This window comes from Pithys albifrons, chromosome 9, assembly GCF_047495875.1.
Source record: "Pithys albifrons albifrons isolate INPA30051 chromosome 9, PitAlb_v1, whole genome shotgun sequence".
In the NCBI taxonomy this organism is placed as follows: domain Eukaryota; kingdom Metazoa; phylum Chordata; class Aves; order Passeriformes; family Thamnophilidae; genus Pithys; species Pithys albifrons.
The window spans coordinates 20,430,426-20,451,142 of NC_092466.1; the positions used below are offsets into that span (position 1 = coordinate 20,430,426).

The 20,717-nt window shown below is 43.9% G+C and overlaps 2 protein-coding genes across 6 annotated transcripts in view; both read right to left on the reverse strand.

Annotated features, from left to right (window-relative positions):
* The window catches only part of SEC31B (SEC31 homolog B, COPII coat complex component), a 35,161-nt gene extending 20,838 nt beyond the window's left edge, over nucleotides 1-14,323 (reverse strand). For 4 of the 5 annotated variants that reach the window (XM_071564481.1, XM_071564480.1, XM_071564479.1 and 1 more), the window contains exons 1-9: nucleotides 14,263-14,323; nucleotides 9,811-9,899; nucleotides 7,239-7,362; nucleotides 6,250-6,445; nucleotides 5,383-5,478; nucleotides 4,163-4,303; nucleotides 3,513-3,655; nucleotides 3,160-3,259; nucleotides 1,072-1,233 (exon numbers count right to left, since the gene is read on the reverse strand). In XM_071564481.1, coding sequence (XP_071420582.1) covers nucleotides 1,072-1,233; nucleotides 3,160-3,259; nucleotides 3,513-3,655; nucleotides 4,163-4,303; nucleotides 5,383-5,478; nucleotides 6,250-6,445; nucleotides 7,239-7,362; nucleotides 9,811-9,889 — 1,041 coding nt within the window. In that variant the 5' untranslated portion in view covers nucleotides 9,890-9,899; nucleotides 14,263-14,323. Of the gene's footprint in view, nucleotides 1-1,071; nucleotides 1,234-3,159; nucleotides 3,260-3,512; nucleotides 3,656-4,162; nucleotides 4,304-5,382; nucleotides 5,479-6,249; nucleotides 6,446-7,238; nucleotides 7,363-9,810; nucleotides 9,900-13,258; nucleotides 13,652-14,262 lie in introns of those variants that run through there. The other variant, XM_071564477.1, reaches the window with a different exon arrangement.
* Nucleotides 14,324-16,311: 1,988 nt separating this feature from the next.
* On the reverse strand, nucleotides 16,312-20,074 carry NDUFB8 (NADH:ubiquinone oxidoreductase subunit B8). The gene is made up of 5 exons (XM_071563426.1): nucleotides 19,934-20,074; nucleotides 19,638-19,764; nucleotides 18,919-19,018; nucleotides 17,224-17,379; nucleotides 16,312-16,528 (listed from the first exon to the last, which is right to left on the reverse strand). The coding sequence occupies exons 1-5, from the start codon at nucleotides 20,031-20,033 to the stop codon at nucleotides 16,436-16,438; spliced, it is 576 nt and encodes a 191-aa protein (XP_071419527.1). The 5' UTR covers nucleotides 20,034-20,074; the 3' UTR covers nucleotides 16,312-16,435.
* Between the last annotated feature and the right edge of the window lie 643 nt (nucleotides 20,075-20,717).

Consider the following 20,717-nt stretch of genomic DNA (forward strand, 5'->3'; position numbering starts at 1 on the left):
TGAGGAACAGCTTATATCTAAGAGATCAAATACCCTAAACCTTAAAAAAATAAATATACACAACCATGGTATCAGTATCATCAACCACCAGGTCTGTAACAGAGTTTCTGTCCTTATACCACCGAACTCATGAGAGAGAGACCTCTTGGTCACAAGCTCTCTGCCACTGTAGCTGTCATTATTTCCTTCTGCTTGTGTTCTTACTTGTTATTCTATTTATCTAGGAATTATTCTACACTACTGTTCTGCAATTTTCAACAGTTGAAATGTAGCAAATGCACAGAAAGAAAAAATCTCCATGGGTTAAATAAATCCTTAATCTTCCTCAGCTGTTGCTTCACAAAGTATTTTCTGCCTCTTGCAAATCCTGTGAAACTGAACTCAGTCAGCTGTAAATGACTATATAAATAACACTTAAGCTGGCTCATACGTATTCTCTTAAAACCTGTATTGTAAGGCATTTGTTGGCTGGCATAGAGGGAGAGAATTAAAAGACTAGACACCAGATTAAAACTAAAATTTTAGACAGTAGTAGCATTTAGTCTGTTCAGAGTTTGTCCATCTATCCACTAGCAAGTAATGGGTTTCAGCATCAAAAATTTTACTTTACTCCAAGTTATAATCAATAGACTTGAGGAAAATCACTAATTGTGTCTTATAAGCTACTTGATAAAATTATCTTCTAAACTAATGAAGAATAACATATCCAATTAATGTATTTAATTTTAACCTAATGACAAGACAAGCTTGTTAATCTAATATGTATGCTGCTTTATTTTTATTCTAGTAGTAACAACCATAAAATATACCTGACATCAAAACTCCACTTGATCTTGGTTCTCTTTACACACTTTGTCAAGAAGCAATGCAGTCCCTTTGGGATTTAGTGGGATATTAAGTCCCCACACAGGCAGTGTCTGGTTCCCACACCATACAGTCATACGTCCTGGTGCATGGGACAGACTGTACTGCTTAAAAATCCTACTGTGACACAAGTGTGCTTCTACTGCTCTGAGCAGCCAGTGTGAAACTGCCAATCTGTCAGGCGGTAACACGTTCACAGAACTTTACCTTCTCAGCCTGTGTCTTCTGCTGAGCTTCCAAGTTCCCACCCATAACAGAATAAATGTTGATCCACCCATCAAAATTGGCAGCAGAGAAGACTGAAGGATTCCTAGGGCACCACTGGACATCAAAGCACCACTGACTCCTAATGGGCAAGTCATAAACTACCTGTCACAGAAAGAGAAAAGACAGAAGCACAAATAGTCCCTGGTTTTCCCCAAATTACTTGCCACAGCAAGCATGTCATACTTTATTTACATATCACCACTGTATACAAATATCTTATTTTCACTTCTTGAAGGATGCATTTGCAACCAAGTTATAGCGCATTGAGTCCAAACAGCAGAAAGCCACAGAAAGCTCCTGCAAAACAGAATTCTGACTGTAGAACAAAATCCAAAAGCAGTAAGTCACTTTTGCTCTAAGTACTATTGTAACAGAGTACTATGGCATTGCCACATCTGCTGTTAAGCAGAAAACAACAAAGCAAAGCAGAAGTCAAGAGGCAAGAAGATGTCATAAGCAAGAGCATATAAACAGAAAGAACAGTCTGGAATAACAAATGTTACATGGAAAATAAAGAGCCTACAGAAAAAAAAATACAAGAAGAGAGGACTGTCATAGCTGCATATGAAGTACGAAAGTCATTGCAGCCAACAAGTTTATGGTCTATCACTAAAAAATGTAAAGTTCAATTCATGGCCTACCCACAGACTTCCCCACCTATGTTGGGCAACTCATTAACACAATAATCTTGACTTTGAACCTCCAGTATGGAAAATTAAGAGATTTCCTTTATGCTTTACTGGAACAAAACATAGACAATCACAGCTTTGTTTTCTGTGGTAACATGATCTGTGTTTTCTGTTTCCAGGTATAATTTGCTTAAATTGCTTATATTAAAATCTAGTTTGCCAAATTGAAAAACAAACAAACAAAAAAATCCCCCAAACCAAACCCAAATATTCCACAAAACTAAAGAAACCAACCCTTCCTCCAAACTTACCAGATTAGCCATTCTGTGTAACTGTACTATCCTTACTACTGAAAACCTTCCCAGCTTTTGGATCACCGGAAAATTATCTGTTAATTGATACCAAGTCAAGAAGAGACCCATAACAGTATTTTATCCATGAAAGTCTAACTTGAATTTGGGCTCTGCAAATCTGCAGCAGCATGCATAACAACAAGTCAGCTCCACTAATATTGTTCAGGGTTTTTTTCCTAATTTTTCTGCTAAAAGACAGTGAAAGTACTTTTATAAAAATTGCACATCAGGAACATTTCAGATTCTGATTCTCTTCTAACAACTAGAGATCTGTACAAAGTGAACCTCAAATCCCATAAAATTGTAACGGCAGCACTTAATCCAAGCCAAAAGCAGTCAGCTAAGTGAAATTGTCCTGTGAAATGAATCCAGCCGTGGGCTCCCAGTTGGACTTTGTTCAGTACTGTAAGAGCACTTTGCCCGTGCTATCAACAAGATCAACTGCATGAATCTTGTTCAAAGTGCAAAATTCAGTTTTATCCAGAAATTCAGCACTGAATGAATAAGTGTGCATAAAAAAGTTTTTACACGGTCCTATTTTAACTCAAATGATACCTAAATATTCCAGAGATGGTAATTCTGAGATACATAACTATAGAACCACATACACGTGAAGCCACTGTACTATGAATTAAGTTTACACACATTATTTAATTGCATTATTCCCCTCTTAGTGATCCTAACTAATGCTCCTTGTTCTCCCAAGACTTATTGCCCTAGGAGAAGGAATAAGAAACACATGGAAACAGAGAACACTAATGTGTGAGCTTAGCAAGAGTAATCATAATCAGTTGAATTTAAGTTCCAGTTAAAGCTTTCTTCCCTTTATGATCTCTGAACACAGATATATCCAGGAAAATCTCTGCCTGTCTCTGGGTGGTTTTCAGCCTGCATACAGACAACACTCTCATTCACTCCAGACAGAAAGAATGCGAAAGACATACTTGAGAAAATTATATTGGAACAATGTAGGAATACAGAGGAGGGACACACACACGGATAGCACACAACTTTATAAAGCAGACCTTACAGCTGTGGTTACGTACCTCCCCCATACTTGGGTTCCAGCACAAGATCCGGTTGTCTTTGGCACTACTCAACAGAAGTTCAGGGTCAGCCTGGCACCAAGAGACAGAGAGAACTCCCCTAAAATAGATCAGGAAGAAGTCAGTCATATCTCCTATCCAATCCACTCTGCCACTCAGTCATCCAGAAAGCACCATGCACCAGCACCCAGGGTCAGAAATGCTAGTTCGCATCTCTGCCTTCAACCACATTCATCTGTGAAACAAAGCAGGCCCAACAGAAAATCACAGTTGTCCTAAGTTCAGTCTCCCAGATGTCTCCATTTAAAAGATGGAGATCCTTGAAAAAGGTAACACAACATGCAAGCCCTCACCTCGTGTGCCCTTCCAGCTGGCTCAGAGGAGAGGTAGCAAAACGCAAGTCCCATATTTGGATCACTGGCAAACGATCATCCTCAGAGGAAAGGACTAGCTGGGTTGCAACTTCAGGATGCCAGGCCATTCCTGAGCAATGCATCTAGGGACAAAAATAGCAGAGGCTGAAAATTCAGCAAAGCAAGCTGGCAGTAGCACAAATGGCCCAGAGCCATGGCATTCTGTACTGAACTCGTCTAGAGTGCTTGACAGAAAGCAAGTCTACCAATGTCTTGCTCTGGGCAGCAAGTATTTCTGTTTTCCCTACACAGCAATAAACCTCCCACTAACCATACAGAAAGTTGAAATTCAAAGTCGACTTAAGAAGACATCTGGGATTAAAACACAGGAGGCTTCCCATAAATGAGCTGTGAACAGAGAAAGTGAATGCAAGAATGCCTGAATTTTAGGAGCAGTAAGGCATCTTATTTCTCCATTTCATTAGGGGGAAAAATAAAAGAGAGGTTGCTTTGATGCTACAGCTCCAAGACAACTAGTCTCAACAGCTCTTAGAATACAAACACTTATTCCCAAGAGTCTGTGCCACTGCTTGGTAGTCACATGCGGCATGTTGTAAACTAGTTAGAATCACAGCCTTTTCAACACTCACTCTGTTGCTGTGGTCACTGACTTTGATGATAGGCTCATTCTTCCTGAGGTCCCAAACCACAGCCTTGCCGCTGGGGTGAGCAGAGGACAAGATATGCTGCACCTGCCGATTCCAGGCCACCACACTGATGTCTTCATGAGGCTGCAAAGACAGGAAAGGCCACACATCCATTATTCCCAAGTGGAGGAAACATCAATCACAGGATTCTGTCACTAGCTTAACTAAGGGATTTGGGATTTGACGATATATAGATTCCTCTCTCTAATCACTGATCAAGCTAACTGGAAATATGAGCAGCACTGACCAGTAAGACTAGAGAAAGTCCTTTACTCAGATAGTACAGTGGACAGTAAAATTCTGTGGAGCAATGTCACCTGGAAAAGCACCTTAGCATTCTGAGAGCAGGTTCTGGCTTCTGCATTGGCTAAATGTGTTATAAACCACTCCAGAGAGAACTGTAGCTGAGGGAACACAGATGCTTCTACCCCGACTTCTCAGATGAACTTAGATGGAAAGGTGACCTTGTGCAACATTTCAGGAGTGCAGTGAGATGGAAAATGATGGAGTATTAAAGGCTAATTGTTGTTATTGTATCTACTGCAATGTAGGAGTCAGGCAAGGAAAGAAATGGGAGACTTACTGAAGGAAAAACTTGGCCTGCTTTTAGGCAGGTTTACTATGATTTTTCTACTTTCAGATCTTGATTGCCCTGAATAACATAATCAGCATCAGAAGATCAGAAGCTTCTTCATCTTCAAACTTGGGAAACATTATCTGGGAGCAATAGGCAAGATGCATTTAATGGCTCACTGGCTGTGCTAGGGATATGACTTTCATGAGATATGAAAAGCCTCAGCTGAAGCCTGACATAAATTCATTCCTCAGAGAAGGTCCAGTAAACCTGCTTAATCCATCACACATGCTCCAGCTGGATCACAAGATAAACTAGTCAGTTACTTGATTCAAATCCATGAAGAGCTTACCCATCCATGCAAAGTGCATCCTTCCAGAGCTTGTCAGCCTACCTCCCCTCCTTTTACAACACTTCTTTCACCTCCCCAGAATGAAACCAATCAGTCACTTATGATTCATCTTTCTCCTGACAGACATCAAAGTCATTCACAGACTGACTAGGCTGGGATGTCTCCACACACATCTTTTTGTCTTGCTTACTGATATATAAAACTGCAGGGGTATTTCCCAGAGAAAAACTCATTTACCTGTGATTTAGTCCCAGGAGTCATAGGCACACTGAAATTATTCAAGTCCCAGATAAAAATTTCAGAATCATTGGCTCCAGAAGCCAAGAGATTACTCTGTAGAAAAAAAAAAAGAGGAAAAGCTCAGCTGAGTTTCCTGATCACAGGGAACGAGGATGGATTTCTTAAAAATAACCTTCCAAAGTCACATGAGAGCTATATTTCACAGTCACTGGTAAGCAGAAAGATACTAACTGAATTATAAACCAAGCACATCTCTGGCCTGTGTGCCTTCTGTGTGCCATGGTACAGACCCATTTAAAATGTGTCTGTTTTGTGCAGGTGGCTGCTCTTTCTCAGGATGACACTCTGATACAGGTCTGGAAGCCACTGTCTCTGGCCAGCTGAGCCTTTGCCCTGTATCCTGGCACCAAGAACACTTCTTCTGAGTAGATGCAGGTTTCCCACAGCCGACTGCAGACAATTTTCAATTTGCCTTTGTGCTGTCACAAGAACCGTGTTGACTTCTCGTTTATGCTGCAGTCGCTTTAAGTGTGACCAAAGCCCCATTGAATTAAACACCAATCAAACAAATAAAAGAGAAGTTCTAATTTCAAATGGACAACAGTTTACCATGTAATAATATTCCAAGGCATGTTTTTATAGAGAGGTAAGAGACTTGATCAAAGTCACAGGGGAATTCAGTGGCAAAGCTGTGAACAGAACCCAAATATGAGCCTCAAACTAGGCTTGTGCTACAACTGCCATGCCTCTTGTAAGTTAAAAATTGTTCCTTCACTTTATAAATCTCTATTCACAAAAGAAAAACATATTTTCTAACATGAAGGTTAGCTTTCCTTCAGTTACAAATACCTTAATGTTACATACCTGAAAAGGGTTGAAGTCAAGAGCTCGAACAGGACCGGAATGTTTCTCTGTCTGCCCAATCACAGGCTCTCTCTTGGAAGTCAAGATGTGGTGCACACTGTACATTGTCAGCACACCATTATCCCCTCCACCAATGATCACTCCAGAGGATTCTGGAGACCCGTTTCCGAAGCTCCCCCAGATCAGCTTATGAAACCTAAAGAAAGAAGAAAATAAAGCTGGCATAGGCCACCATGTTCAGTGGAATTCAAGACACCCTCTGAACTACCAAAACCCACATCCATGTTCTGACCTATCAAACATATCCATCAGTCTGCACCCTAAACAATCTTTTTGCATGCAAGAGGACTTGGGCTTTTAAATGCAAGAAAAGAAATAAGCTTCCTTCCAAGGACTTTTGACAGGAGCTTAAAAGAAAGAGCTCGTCTCTATTTTTGGTTAAATTTGCTTTGTTTGTTTAAAACTTTTAAGGACTTCACATGAGATTTGATGGCTGAAATGCTCTAGCCTACAGTACATAGAAAATTATATTAGAGGACTGTGTCCATTCATTCCCAGAGCTGTTATCTGGAAAATCTGTTTATCTCCTTTAAAATATGCTAGTTAGAAATCAAGTCTGTCTTTTACACTGGTTGCAAACATTACCCACAATAATCAGCCTAAGAAATCACCTTGTCTTAAAAAGCTGGGAGATAAGTTTCACTCTGCCTCCAGTCTCTTTAATGCAAATTGTTAGTCCCAGCAAATTTACCTTATACATAATGTCTCTACTGACTGACTGACTACCACACAAGTAATTGGTCCAACTGTTCTACTTTTATACCCAACATGATCTCTGTCAACAAAAATGTTCAATTTTTGAAGACAGAGGTCAACTGATTTAAAAGATCGCTTTATACATTGCAAAAATTATCTCTTTCTCTCCTTTCTCATACTAGAAAACCCTTTTCAGTTTCATTGATTGATAAATCAATATGAGCTTCTAGTACCTGTTTGAGGCAGGAAGCGTTCCTTTCTGCTTCATGTCCAGGGAGGGATCCCTGAAGTCAACCTCAAATATTTCCAAGGTGGCATTTGTACTGAAGGATGCATCAAGTTGCTGGGCAGATGTTCCTATCAGAAATACAAGGACAACACAAGTGGGCACTTTTATCAAAAGCACAAGATACAAAAAGACAAAGGCACTGAAAAACTTATTTTTCAAAGACAGCATAAGCCTGGTGTTGTGCCTCTTCAAAGACAGAGTATGTCTGAATACTTCTTGAAAAAAATCCGACAATTCTGACAAAGACTTTGAAAGAAGTTAGTTCTTTAAGAAATTCTTCACCAAGGTCATTGTTGCAGAGATAACTTTCTCTCTTGGGATACATATAATTCATGTACCCTCCTTCAAGCAACCTTAGCTTCTGATAATAAGTTCTTCTCTAAATTACAAATGCAGTCATATAATGAAATCCAGCTACAATTGTGATCCCAAGTATTTCTGCTCAACCATGACCACACGTCTTAATCAGAACTTCTGAACCTACTCGATAGCTAAAGTTCTTCAACCCTGACCCACAGCCAGGCAGCAGTCACACAATGGTGGCTTCCTTCCTTCTCCCTAGCTTAGCGAATAAAAGCTAAAAATTGATTTCACATTGCCTAGTGGGACACTGCCAGGCAAACAGTCCCCCAGTCCCCCAGTTACCACAGAGATGCCTATGGCATGAAAAGTGCCCAAGAGACTATTAAAAAGCAGTATAAATTATGAAACTACATTGTTTCTGATCTAAAGCAGACTGAAGCCAAGACCTTAGGCTCAACCAAAACTCAGGCCTTGTTATGGAAACACAAAATAGACTAACTATCCCAAAAATTACAATGTTGTTTTAAGGCAACAGTTGATATTTTGTTACTTTCTTTTGACAGTCATCCCTGGGAAAAAAACCCCTAAACCAATCTGGTAGTGCTGCACAACCCAGGCAGGAAACAGGGCTGCCCAGGCGGGCAGACAACTGTGGTGGGGTGAGCCTGACTAGAAACCAGGTGCTCACCAAAGCTGCTCTGTCACTCCCCTCCTCAGTCGGACAGGGGAGAAGAAACATAATGAAAGGCTTATGGTTTGAGAAAAGGGCGGGGAGAGATCACTCATCAGTTACTGCCATGAGCAAAACAGACTCGACTTGGGGAAAGTAGTTTAACCACCAATCAAAATCAGAGTAGAATAATGAGAAAATGAAAACTGAATCTTAAAACACCTTTCCCTCTATCCCTCCCTTCTTCCAGGGCTTACCTTTACTCCCTAACTATCTACCTCCTCCCTCCTACAGCAGTGCAGGAGGGACAAAGGTTGCAGTCAGTTCATCATGCATCGTTTCAGATGCTCCCTCTTCATCATGGGGAGAACTCCTCACACTCTTCCCATGATCCAGTTTGGGGCCTCTCCCACAGGAGAGTTCTCTACAAACTTCTCCAATAGAAATGCTTCCCATAGGCTGAAGTTCTTCACTACTGCTCCAGCATGGGTCCCTGCCATGGATACAGTCCTTCTGGAACAGACTGATCCAGCCTCAGTCACCCACAAGGTCAGAAGTCCTGCCAGCAAACCTGTTCTAACATGGGCTTCTCTCTCCATGGGGCCACAGGTCCTCCTAGGAGCCTGCTATAGCATGGGCTTTCCAAAGGGCTACAGCATCCTTTGGGCATTCACCTGCTAGAACACAGAGTCCTCTGTGGATTGCAGGTGGGTATCTGTTTATCTGTTTCACAGTGGGCCTCCATGGGCTGTGGTGGGACAGCCTGCCTCACCATGGCCTTCACCACAGCCTTGAACACCGGTGGGTCCACCTTGGAGTCAGCTGGTGTTGGCTCCAATGGACACCACGGGACCTTCTAGCAGCTTCTTACAGAAGCTGTCCCTGCTACCAAAACCCTACCACACCAATGCAACAAAACCACCCAAGCTGTCAGCTCCACACAGACAATAAACTTGCCTGTTGCAAACTCAGTGAACAGGCTGACTTTCTGCTTCAGGAGATAAAATTACTATAATAGTGAATAATTAATAAAAAAGACAAAACAAAATGTAAGGTTTTGCAAAAAGCCTGTTTTGGCTAATGACAATTAACCAAAACAGGCAACTTTAGGGAGAAGAAGTTTCATTATTTGATCGTCAAGTCATGTGATAATGACTGAAGACAGACAAGTAAAAGTGATATTAAATGAACATTAACTTCCCCCCCACCTTCCCAGATGTAGCAAGTATGTAAACTTATTTTGTTTTTCAATAGCGAGCAGATGTTGGAGTCCATATGGATTTAATTAGAAATTACATCAAAAAGTCATGTATTCAACCTCTGAAAAACCACAGGCCTTTAAAATGTCAAGGTTGGGCATAAAAGTAAATCTCTACCAGTTACTTTAAAAAAACATAAAGGCTGTAATGTTTTCAGTATATTACTTGTAAGTTTTTCAGAGACTTTTAAGGTGGAAACTTTAGAAAGAAAAAACCAATACAAGTCTACATAAAATCTCTCTGTGATTCATACTTTAATATTCACAGATTGTGAAGAACTTTACCTGTTGCTAGATAAATAGGGTGGTTGTTTGCTGGACTCCATGCCTGCACAGCTGTTCGTTCAATTTCTTTTAGCTTCATTTTCTAGGCCCTGAAAGAAATTTCACACAGTGGTTAGAATAGACAAATAAAGTCAACATGAATATAATCACATCAGACACAAAATATTCCCTTTACCAAGATAACATGAGAACAAATTGTTCTGAACAGAGTAAAGTTACTTGCTGCTTCCTGAGGTAGTGAATAGAGTTTTACTGGAACGAATCAGGATACTTTAAAGTTCATTAAAAAAGAACCCCCACAATCCCAGCTATCTGATCCCAGATTCTCTTTCATATTTCAATTCTTTCATTCTCTTTTCCATATGTCCCAACTACAGCAGAGTTTCAGAAAAAGGAAGGGGATCTAAAGGAAACAACATACTCAAGTCTTCAGTCCAAGCTGGTTTAAATCAGCTGCAGGAATTAATTTAAACAAATTATTTTACTCTAGCACCAGTTGTTCTCTCTGAACAAGCAGATGTCAGTGTACACACATGCAGAAAGGAAGCAGAAGGAATCTCAGGGCAGACTAAATTTCAAGCAGAAAAATGACGTGGCAACAGAAAACAAAGTGCAATGTTATCGTCTGCCAATTCAGTTAATGTACTTTGTTCTTGCTCCTGTAAAAAGCAGAAGGAAAAAAATCATTTTACTTTCTCTTTGAGTCTGCAAATGGTAGAAAGTAAGGAGAAGTAATCCACAAGTAACTACTGGGTTTCAATCTCAGCACTGACAATTCTTTTTATTTACTCACACTAGATCAACTGACACCTGTGAACGGAGAACAAAACTTCCCCATGCCACTGAAGAGAGATTAGCTGGGCAATAATGGAGCTGGGTAACTGAAAGTCAAACATCAACGGCAGCCAGCCAGGAGGCTGCAAAACTGAATATAAATACAAATTACTGTTCTGTGCAGGATCCCATTCTTGTCAAAGAGATAGCACCCAGCACTGCTCCACTGCTGACCACAAACAGGCCTTCTAAGCATCATAAATGATGTGTGGACACAGCATTCACAGAGTAGCAGGGTCACTCTCATGAGCAGTTACTGAACCCTTCAGGCTTGGCTGCATTGCAGTCTTTTAGCTTTAGATAAACAGAACTGTCAACTATGCACTCAGATGGTATCATGATGAATAAAGTAAAACTATCAGCAGGCAGCACAGCAAAACCCTCTGCATCTTGTCAGCCTACTGTGATTACTTGACACTGTGCAAACCACAATCTGTATCACAGGGCCTTCTGTTCAGTTGCAGTGCTACAAGTCTCAGTGCTTCAGTTTGGCTTTACTAAGGCCAGAGTACAGGTGGTTTTTCACAAGTGAGCTCATAAATGTACGTCACTGTGGCCTACCCACTGTCTGGCAAACCATTCAAAACAAAAAAAACCCCAGAAAACAATTCAGTTTTGAAAAAGCCTTCCATCATCTTGTGACTTATATGAAGCTATGGCTTACTGAGGTCCACACAAGGGGAGTCTGGTAAGCATTACTTTGTGGGCTTGGATCCTCTAGCTAGTAACTTCACACCCTTTTTAGGGTTTCTTTTGCATCACCAGTCAGAAGTTAAGAACATTCTCTCTCCCCATTATCAGCATATGCTGTTTTACTGGAATCTATTTAACGCTTTTTAGCCTTACCCTGCAGCAGTTTCCCCCAAAGCTCAAACTGCCTCCTGCTATTCTTACATTAACCTTACCCCAACTCAGATAAGGCCCAAAGGCATCTGAACAGAATTCTTTTACAATTAAACAAGTGCAACTATTTCTTCATGCTCTCTAGGAACAAAAGTGAAAAGGTCATCTCCTCATCACCATGGCAGGCTTACTTTCTAATCTTCCAGTGCACACTTTGTGGGATACTTGTTAGGGGTTCACCATACTCTCTACACAAGGATGTTTCAGAGCCTACTCATCTGTGACCCAGACTACTGCAGGAACACTGTCCAGGTGTCCTCCCTTCATTGGCAGAGGGGAATGAAAATAGCCCCCAGGAGAAATCAGGTGAATCTGCTACAAACAACCTATTGCACAAGGCTCTACCTGACTCCAATAACTGGAGGGGCAGGACAGCTGTTATGTTCCTTTACCTGTCCCTTTCCTGCCTCTTCCTTCTCCAGTTACAATCCATCAGTTGTAGGAGCTGACTACATAGAGGCCTCTTGGCTTTTGAGAGGGCAACTTTCCTGTGAACATAATAGACAATGGCCAAGAGTCCTCTTCCCTCTAGAAAATTAACTGCTAAGGAAACAAAGAAGAGTACAACTATCACAGACTTAGTCAGGTGAATGGTACAAGCTCCCACTCCTTACCCCTGTGCTGGACTGACAGCATGGCTGGCATAATTTGCATTTAACACGCAAACAAAGACAAGGCACCAAAACTGTTCATCTTCTCTTGTCAATACAGAGTTTTACATAAGACAGTATTACTGTTCTCTTTCTACCAATTTAAGTCAGGACAGAATGTGAAGGTAAAGTGTCTTGGCCATGGTGACCCACTTACATGCAGGAAAGCAAACAAGACACCATTTAGAGTGGCTCAGTGTAGAAGTGCTGGATCATGGGTATTGAACAGGTAGACTCTGTGTCCATGGTCCTGAAGGTAAACTAGCAGTGGTTCCAACAGACTCGAGAAGTCTGACAGAAAATGTGTAAGAAGCCAAAACATCAGAGTATCATACATCATCTCTTAAAACCTTCTATCAGTTCAGTTCCACTGCAGCTGGAGCTCTGCAGAGATGCAGCAGCACCTCCTCCTTAAGTGAGTGAGCTCTGAGTTTGGAAGGGGAAAAAAAAGTCTGCTTTGAGTCTTACTCTTAGAGAAGTGATCCTTCTATACACTGTGCATGTATCCATGACAGGACTCACGATCCTTAAACCAGGAAAAAGCCCTTCTTTAGCAAACTCTTGTGGCTGCCTGAGAAAGTCACCAGTATTGAACTCTTCCACAGTAGAATTTTTAGGGAGAGGTTGCCACCTGCCGTCATCTTCCAAAATAGCACTTAAGACTTTTGAGAAAGCTCATGCTTTTTTCAGGATGTCTAATTAATTAATCATAGCAATTCCTCACACTCCTTCCTCAGATGTATATCTGATTACAGATCTAATGTATTAAGGAATCTCAGCCCCAAAGCGAATTGAAGGACAGAAGCAGAATTTCCCCACAGCTTTCCCCCACCATGGCTTTCCTGCACAGTGACCTTAAGGGGTAATAGTGTCTCCAAAGCAAAACCCGACAGATCAGAGCACTCCTCACCAGAGAAATAGAGAGCACATAACTAAACAGTGCAGATTAAAAGCACAGGATCTCAAAGCACAGTGACCACACAAACAATACTGACAAAGGCAAAAATTCCGCACCTATGTTAACTTGAATACTCATGGCTCAAAACTGTCATGATAATTACCCCTGGTGTCACTCCAGTGATGTCTTCTCCCCCTTGCACCACCTAAATACTGTCAATCAAGAAACCACTCCCACTGACTTTCACGATCCTCCTCCTGCCACTGGACATACAAACATTCCTCTCTGAACAGTTCCTGCTGATATTGGACTTCCAGCATTGGACAAAAAGTTGCTGATAAGCTGACCTCCCCCTGCTTAGTTAAAAGTGAAACTTGAGCAGAACAAAAAAGACTTGTCCAAGGGCACCGGGTGACAAGCAGCCACCCAAAGACCTGGAAAAGGCCCCTCAGCCATGACACAATGGTTAAGGCACAAATGGCCCCTACAGCCTCAACCCAGCATCAGTTTAAAATCTCTGTACTGTCCCTTCCCTTTGCACTGCTCTGACGCTCTCACAGCTCCCCAACAGGCTGTTCTACGTGCTTATTATAAACCCCGATTACAGAAGGCACAGAGACGCTAATCTCAGCTAATCACTGGTGCGTGCAAGGTGGGGTTGTTGCAGGGCAGGGCTCAGCACATTCCTTCATGACAGGTCTCATGGTATATAAGGAAACTTCTTGTGCTCTGGGCACTTTCAGAAGCTGTTGCCCGCTGCACAGCCCTGCTCAGCCGGCAGCGCACACACGTCTCACGTCAGCCTGTCCGCACAACACCATTACAGCTGGGGTGGCCAAGAGAGGTCTGGGCGGAAAGCACTGCCCTCGGACATCAGGTGTCACACACAGGCTCCGGGCTACGTCAGAGGCCTCTCCGCGGCCCAGGTCACTCAGCTGAGCTCCGTGGCCGCTCCCTGACTGCTGCCGACCGCCCGAGGGGAAGCAGGGTCCGGGGCTACCGGGGCAAGGACGGGGCCACGGGACGCGGGGCCGGAGTCGTGACAGCGACAGCGGGGCGGGCAGGGCAGCACAGCAGCCGCGGGCTGGGGACGCGACAGGGCAGGGGCGGCCCCGGGCCCCGCCGGCTCCGTGTCTGAGGGCGCGGGCCCGGCCGGGCCGCCCTTACCGCTCGCTCGGTCCCTCCCGCGCCGCTCGCTTCGCGCAGCGTTCGACGGTGGCCGCGGGGAGCCCGCGCGCGCCCCGCGCCTGCGCGGCCCCGCCCCGGAACCGGCTCCGCTCCACAGCCCCGCCTCGCCCGGCCCGGCCCGGCCCGGGGCGCCCCCGCGGCGCTCCCGGTGCCTGCGCTGGGTGTGATGTACCTGCATGAGCCCCATCCGCCCGTCCCCGATGGCTCACACCACAGCTGCAGCCGGGTTCTGCTGCCCCTGCACTCACCCCCCTCAGAACTTCACGTCAGCTACACATTTAAGCCATCCTAAGAGAGCGTGCATAAGGGAAAGGAATGTATTTTTCTAAAACCGGTTTAATTGCCAGGAAGAAAATTCAGAAGGGTCCAGACCTTCCCTCATCTCTCTCCTGGTTTTGGAAAAATCTGCCTATGTTAAAACCACCGTTTTTAAGGATTTCTGAGCCACATTATCTGCCCAACCCACTATGCCTTCCCTGTGAAGAAAATCATCATTAAGTTACCAGTTAGAACACACTGGGACAGGAGGTCCCCCAGTGGGGCAGCAGCAGACAGCGCTGGAACACTGGGCAATGACCTGGATGGGCCTTGACCCACCTGGGTGGAAGTGCTGCACTGTCACTGACACACAGAGACAAGGCTCCTGCTCTGATCATTTCACGTGAAGATGCCTCGCCACTCTCCTAACACTGTATAAAGTGCTTTCACATAACTGCTGTGGAATAGTAATTACTAACTCGAGTATCCCGAGGAAATGTTTTACCCTGCAAAACAAAATTCAGTTTTAAGGCCTCCAGAGCTCAAAAAACCACTTTATAATCCTTCTAGGATAAAACATAATTGACCATAACTTAAAAGGAAGCATTTCTGTAATAGAAGAGAAGGTGACACCTTAAAAAAAAAAAGAGAAATGCTGATTGTTCAGCACCACCAAAGGAGTTACAAATACTTAGGTGTAAATAAAACTATGTCCTAGCATTCAATCCAGTAACTCCCTTGTACATCCTTACACAAACCACTACACAAAGATCCCTTAGTATTTGGGGTTAAAAATCTTTAGAGATCAAAAACTCATGAATCACTGTCTCTATGTACCTGCTGTTCTTAATGCACAAAACTGTATCAGTCATGACAGGGTGTTGAGAGCAGAGCACAGCATCCTGTTTATAGGAAGCTCTCAGCCTTCTGTGATCACCAACTCCTGCAGTGGGGTCTAAGGCACAGCACAGGTGAGTTGAAAAAATGTTCATTACTGAAGGTACCATCTTCTCCAGTAAAAAGGAGAAAAAAAAACATGTTAAAGGAAGAGTAGAGCTGGACAAATCTAAGAGTTTAATTTAACCATATGCATAGCTTTCTCAAGCAAACTGTCACTGAAGCCATAGGAGGTCCTAGACAAGTGGTTTGCAGCAAGACAGGAAGACTTCATGAAACAGATATAACTCCAGTCCAGGTGGGTAAGCTCAGGCCATACAGGAGCAACTTGGGCACCAAAGCCCAGGTGCATCAGAACAGGTACGGCCAGAGCTGGATGTGCTCATTAGCCTTTTCATACCACTGCTATCCACATAGCTCTGCTATCAGCTTCAAGTTACACACTGCAAGGCTCTGTGCCTCACCAGTACTTCCAACGGGTTGTGCAAACTTCACCTGAGAGGGCATCTAGACCAGGAAGAGATCAAAGTCAACTCCCAGTAAGGGCAGACAGTTATTCACACAGTGTAAGACTCCCAAGGAGTCCCAAGGCAGTTGCCAGTCTGGTTCTGTCTGTCATTTCACAGTATATGGTGACACTCCAGTTTAACTCCAAGCAGCACCTGCAGTACACCACTTGGTAACAGGCAGCATCCTCTACATAAACAGACAGAGCTACGTTTGTGCACAAGGTACATAAATGAGCAGCAGTCCTAGGACTGCACTCAGAACTTTGCCCCACAGATACTATCATATTTAGAAAAATGACAAACGTCATTCAGTTTCATCTGCTATAATTCAGACTTCTCAAACCAACAGAGGACAACTTGCACAGTAGGTATCATTGATATATTTCAATGCAGTTAGAGGTTGAACATTGAAGACCAAATGTTAACATATGCCACAGTGAACACTAGAGAAGATTCAATTTCCAGCAGAGCTGACAGGACTCGTACTTTCAAATTTCATAGTGTGTCACCACTGGTGGCTCTTTATTTGGGTCTCCTCCTCTCTCCAGATACAGGTCATTGAAGGGGTATTGCTTCGGTCCCTACAAAGAGAGATAAAGAGTGGCAAATTCACCACATTCACCAAGCAAATTAAGGGTAAGAGGAACACATTCCATCCCAACCCCACCCAAATCAAGGCTTATCATTTACAACTTCAATTCCTATTTCTTAGGTGCTTCAGCCAGAATATCAGAGTATGAGGAAAATAAATTCAAAAATAGGAGTTCTTTGTATAAACCCATGTCCTTTAACAGAAACATCAAGGTGGTCTTGCATTTAATCTTAATCAGTAGTTCATCTCACAGAATGAGGATAATATATTGCAAAAGCTGTTTGTGTATTCAGATGCATTTTTCAAGACTACATTCCCCAAATGATACCAATCATGAGATAAAACTAAAAACACAGGGCAGGAGAAGAGATAAAGCATTTCACTTGAGCAGATGCACACAGAAAAGGAGAATATCTAGATCAAAGAAAGGATACTGCAAGAAGCATAGCTTAAGATTAGTGCCCTGTGAGGAGGAACTGCTCCCTATGAAACAGAATCTGACAGCTGAGCCAAGCCAGTCAAGAGAACAACTCAGGCTGGGTAAGGCCAAAGAACATCCTTTTGGCCCAGCCCCCTTTTGCATTCAGACACATCACTCAACTTCAGCAAAACCACTCCTCTGGGCATTGGCAGCAACAAGAAACACAGCTCCTTTTCCTCCCTTTACCTTTGGGTTTCACTCACCACAGGCCTGTAAGATGGATATATCTCTCCAAGACCAAACATGATCAGCATGGTACTCAAAAAGATAAGGAAGTGATTGCGCATGGTGTGCCATGGAACTACAGTGGGGGATGTATCAACCCGGCTCCGAATGTACATGTCAAAGTCCCAGTGCATCTGAAGAACAAAGGAAAACCATTACACATTTACCAATAGTGGTCAAGCTGCTTTTCTCAATGGAAGTGGTACTTTCCAACATTCACAAAGCTGCCAGAGGCTGCTTAATCTCTACCTCAAAAGTGGAGATAAAGACATAAAAGGGATACAGGATTTACCTACAGTCACAACAAATGGTTGCTTACAGTAAAACTCAAAAAGACTCCAAATTTCATCTCATGCTTATATCAGACAACATGCTTAATCATAGGATAGTAGCAGCTTTTATTCCACCTCTGTTTTGCTCCCCAGCACCATTGGAAAAGCATAGTATAAATCAGAAGCCTCATTTATGGAAGCTCAGTCACATACCCAAACAGAAATAGTGGTGTTATTTCAAACAAAGAACCAACTACCTGACACTTGGAAGCTGGTTCCTCAAAACAGGTAGAGCACCTGCTGCTGTGACACCAGGAAAAGAGCAGGACTGGTAACAAGGTAATGCCCTTCCCGATGGAAGCAGAACGGCATTTAAAACTTCTGCCTTCAAGTATACCTAAGAAAGTGCCAACCATGCTCTCTCTATAATCTCCTTTCACATTAATGAGAACTTTTTAATTTGCAGCTCAAGTACTGCCTCCAGATTCCCAGCTCTAGGTCCCATAGAGCCTTGCTATCAAACCAAGAGAGCCAGACTGAGGAGAAATCAAAGTTGCCTAAACAGAGGCATCTGCTGACACCCGGAATGCACCAGTATATTCCTCTGGATTCCCCACTTCCAACTTCAAGTGCAAGGGCTTGTGTACAAGCATGATAGTTGGATCAAAGGTTGGACTTGATGATCCTGGAGGTCTTTTCCAACCTGGTTAATTCTACGATTCCTACAGCAAGCACTACAACAACACAGTATCAACACAGGGATTTTTCATGTGCTTTCATTACAACACGCATTTTGCTGTGGTACACGTTGAAATGCTCTGGCATGTTATAGTATGATAAGTTATGCACACATACTTACATAAACTCTGCTTTTAATAAAGAGAGCTCAGGTCGATTACCAAGCTCAGTACCCCAGACAGATTGTGGTCATTCACAAAAAGAACATGCACTTAAGGAAGAATTACTCCTGACAAGGGCTTTCTTTAGAGAACACCCTTATTTGTATTCTATTTCAAAACAGCCTTTGAGTAATAAAGCAGCAATAAGATACTCCCACTGTATTAAAAGGACTTCATTCAAAGGATTTGCTGAACAATTCAGAACCAGGCTCTAGTACTGAGTCAGATTAGGCAAATAAAACGGGTGAGACATTCTTCCTACAGGGAAGGTTAAGTTTGGGAAGTCTCCCTCCTGATAAATTATTAACTGTCCTCAGTACTTTCAAAATATTTATCCTGATGGCCATAGCCTAAGCTTCCCTCAAACTGACTGTCCCTGCTCGCACAGACAACACACACATGCACTGATGGTGCAATTACACACAGAATTCAACAGAAAGCTTTAACAAGATGTGCATGTATTCACAGCAGCATTGGTGAGCAACTTGAGAAACATTCCTACCGGCTCTCCCCAGTTATGCCTCATGTCTGGCTGGTCCCACTGGTACCAGGGGTCTCTCTCATGCTGAGACTTATTTGGGAGCATGGGATAGTCACCATACCTGCCAGAAACAAACAACACAGCAAACACATTCGAAATCTGTACTAATTCAGATACATTTTGTAGGAAACAATCTAAGATATGCACACGGAAATGGAAGAATTAAACATCACTTTGTTTTTATACCTTTTATGTATATACATTTTAAAAATGCATTAAAGCAAATAGCGCAACAATCATCACTTTGATACCAGACACTGGAACAAACAGAATTCCTCAAAGTGGCCTTTTTGGGCTACATTAAGTAAAATGCAAGCTTGACTGAAATACAGAATGCTAGCTGTCTTGGCACATGTCCCAGTATTCCTACCACTTAAACATCTACTGAAAAATTTATTCTAGAGATAGCTTTCAGTTAGAATCAACCATAGAATCATAGAATCCCACTTGGCCTTGCAATACAATGGACCATGAAGTCTCTTGTACAGTATTTTATTCACACAGGCCTCCAACTCCTTCTGTTCGTTCCCATTTTAAAACACTGATGTGTCTTCACAGCTCTACGCTGACACCCAGGAGTTCACCACGCACTACAAGCCTGCAGCACCTCCCCACAAAGCCGGGCGGCCGAGCTGGCCCCGGCGCACTCCCGGCTATGGGATACGGCATCCCCAGCTCACCCGAAGCCGTCGTCGGGGTAGGGCTGATAGTCCTCCACCCGCATGTTGTATTTCTTCGCGGCGGCTGCCCGCTCCTCCGGGGTCCGCGGGTACGGTCCGGGCAGCATGTCCTTGGACATCTCCGAGGCTGCGAGAGAGCAAAGCGGCAGGTTGGGCGCGGGCCCCGCCGGCCCCCGCAGCCAGCCCTGGGAGGTCGCGCCGCTCCCTCGCCCCGGCCCCGCAGCCACCGCCCGGCCGCCCCGGAGCCACTCGCCCCGCCGCCGGCCGATGCCCCTCGCTGCCTCCTCCCCGCTCACCCGCCCGTGCTCCCGGGGGCGCGGCCGCGGAGGCCCGGCCTGCCCTGAGGCCGGCGGCCGCCCGGGCACAGAGGACACCGCGCAGCGCGGCCGCCATCATCGTCCGCAGCGCGCAGGCGCGTCCGCCGCGGCACGGAGGGGCGGGGCCACGGGACGGGCATCGTTGTGTGCCAGGGGAGGGGCGTGTTAGTGGGGCGTGGCCAACGAAGGGGCGGGGTTCGATGGGCGTGGCCATAAAGGGGCGGGACTCATAGGCGGGGCCGCCTCCGGCACCGCCTTTGCCGCTGGTCCCGACCCCCCGCCGGGGCGTTAATTAATCAGCCGCTGTTATTGTAACATTGACACGAGAGCTAATGGATGCAGAGAGTATTGGTGCGATATTTCGTCCTGTCCGTCACCGTCTGAAGCGGAGAAATGGCAATTTATGGCAGGCTCTGTGTTGCAGACACGGGGCAGCCTCCTGTGGAGCAGCTGGATCGATGCTCGATGGGATCGATGCCGTGGCTGTTGGCGTTATGTGAATTGCCTTCTTCGTATCAGTATCAGTGTTATTAAAGTTAACACCAAATTTAATCGTCTTATCTCCACGGAGCCAGGGAAAGGCAGACAGCTGAAATGGCTCGTTAATTTAGCAATGAGATTCTTCAAATGTAAGCAATGTATGATTCTAAATAAAATCAATATGAGCATTAAAGGATTTTGCAGTTTACTTCATTATGTAAACTCGGTGGTAGTTGAACTCATTTTCCTTCAGTTATTCACATCAGCCATAATGGGTAATGTC

Coding starts and splice junctions, on each gene's coding strand:
- NDUFB8 (XM_071563426.1), bottom strand. CDS start 20,033: ATGATGGCGGCCGCGCTGCGCGGTGTCCTCTGTGCCCGGGCGGCCGCC. Junction 19,765..19,933: donor GCCCCCGGGAGCACGGGCGG/GTGAGCGGGGAG, acceptor GCTCTCTCGCAG/CCTCGGAGATGTCCAAGGAC. Junction 17,380..18,918: donor GGCATAACTGGGGAGAGCCG/GTAGGAATGTTT, acceptor TTTGTTCTTCAG/ATGCACTGGGACTTTGACAT.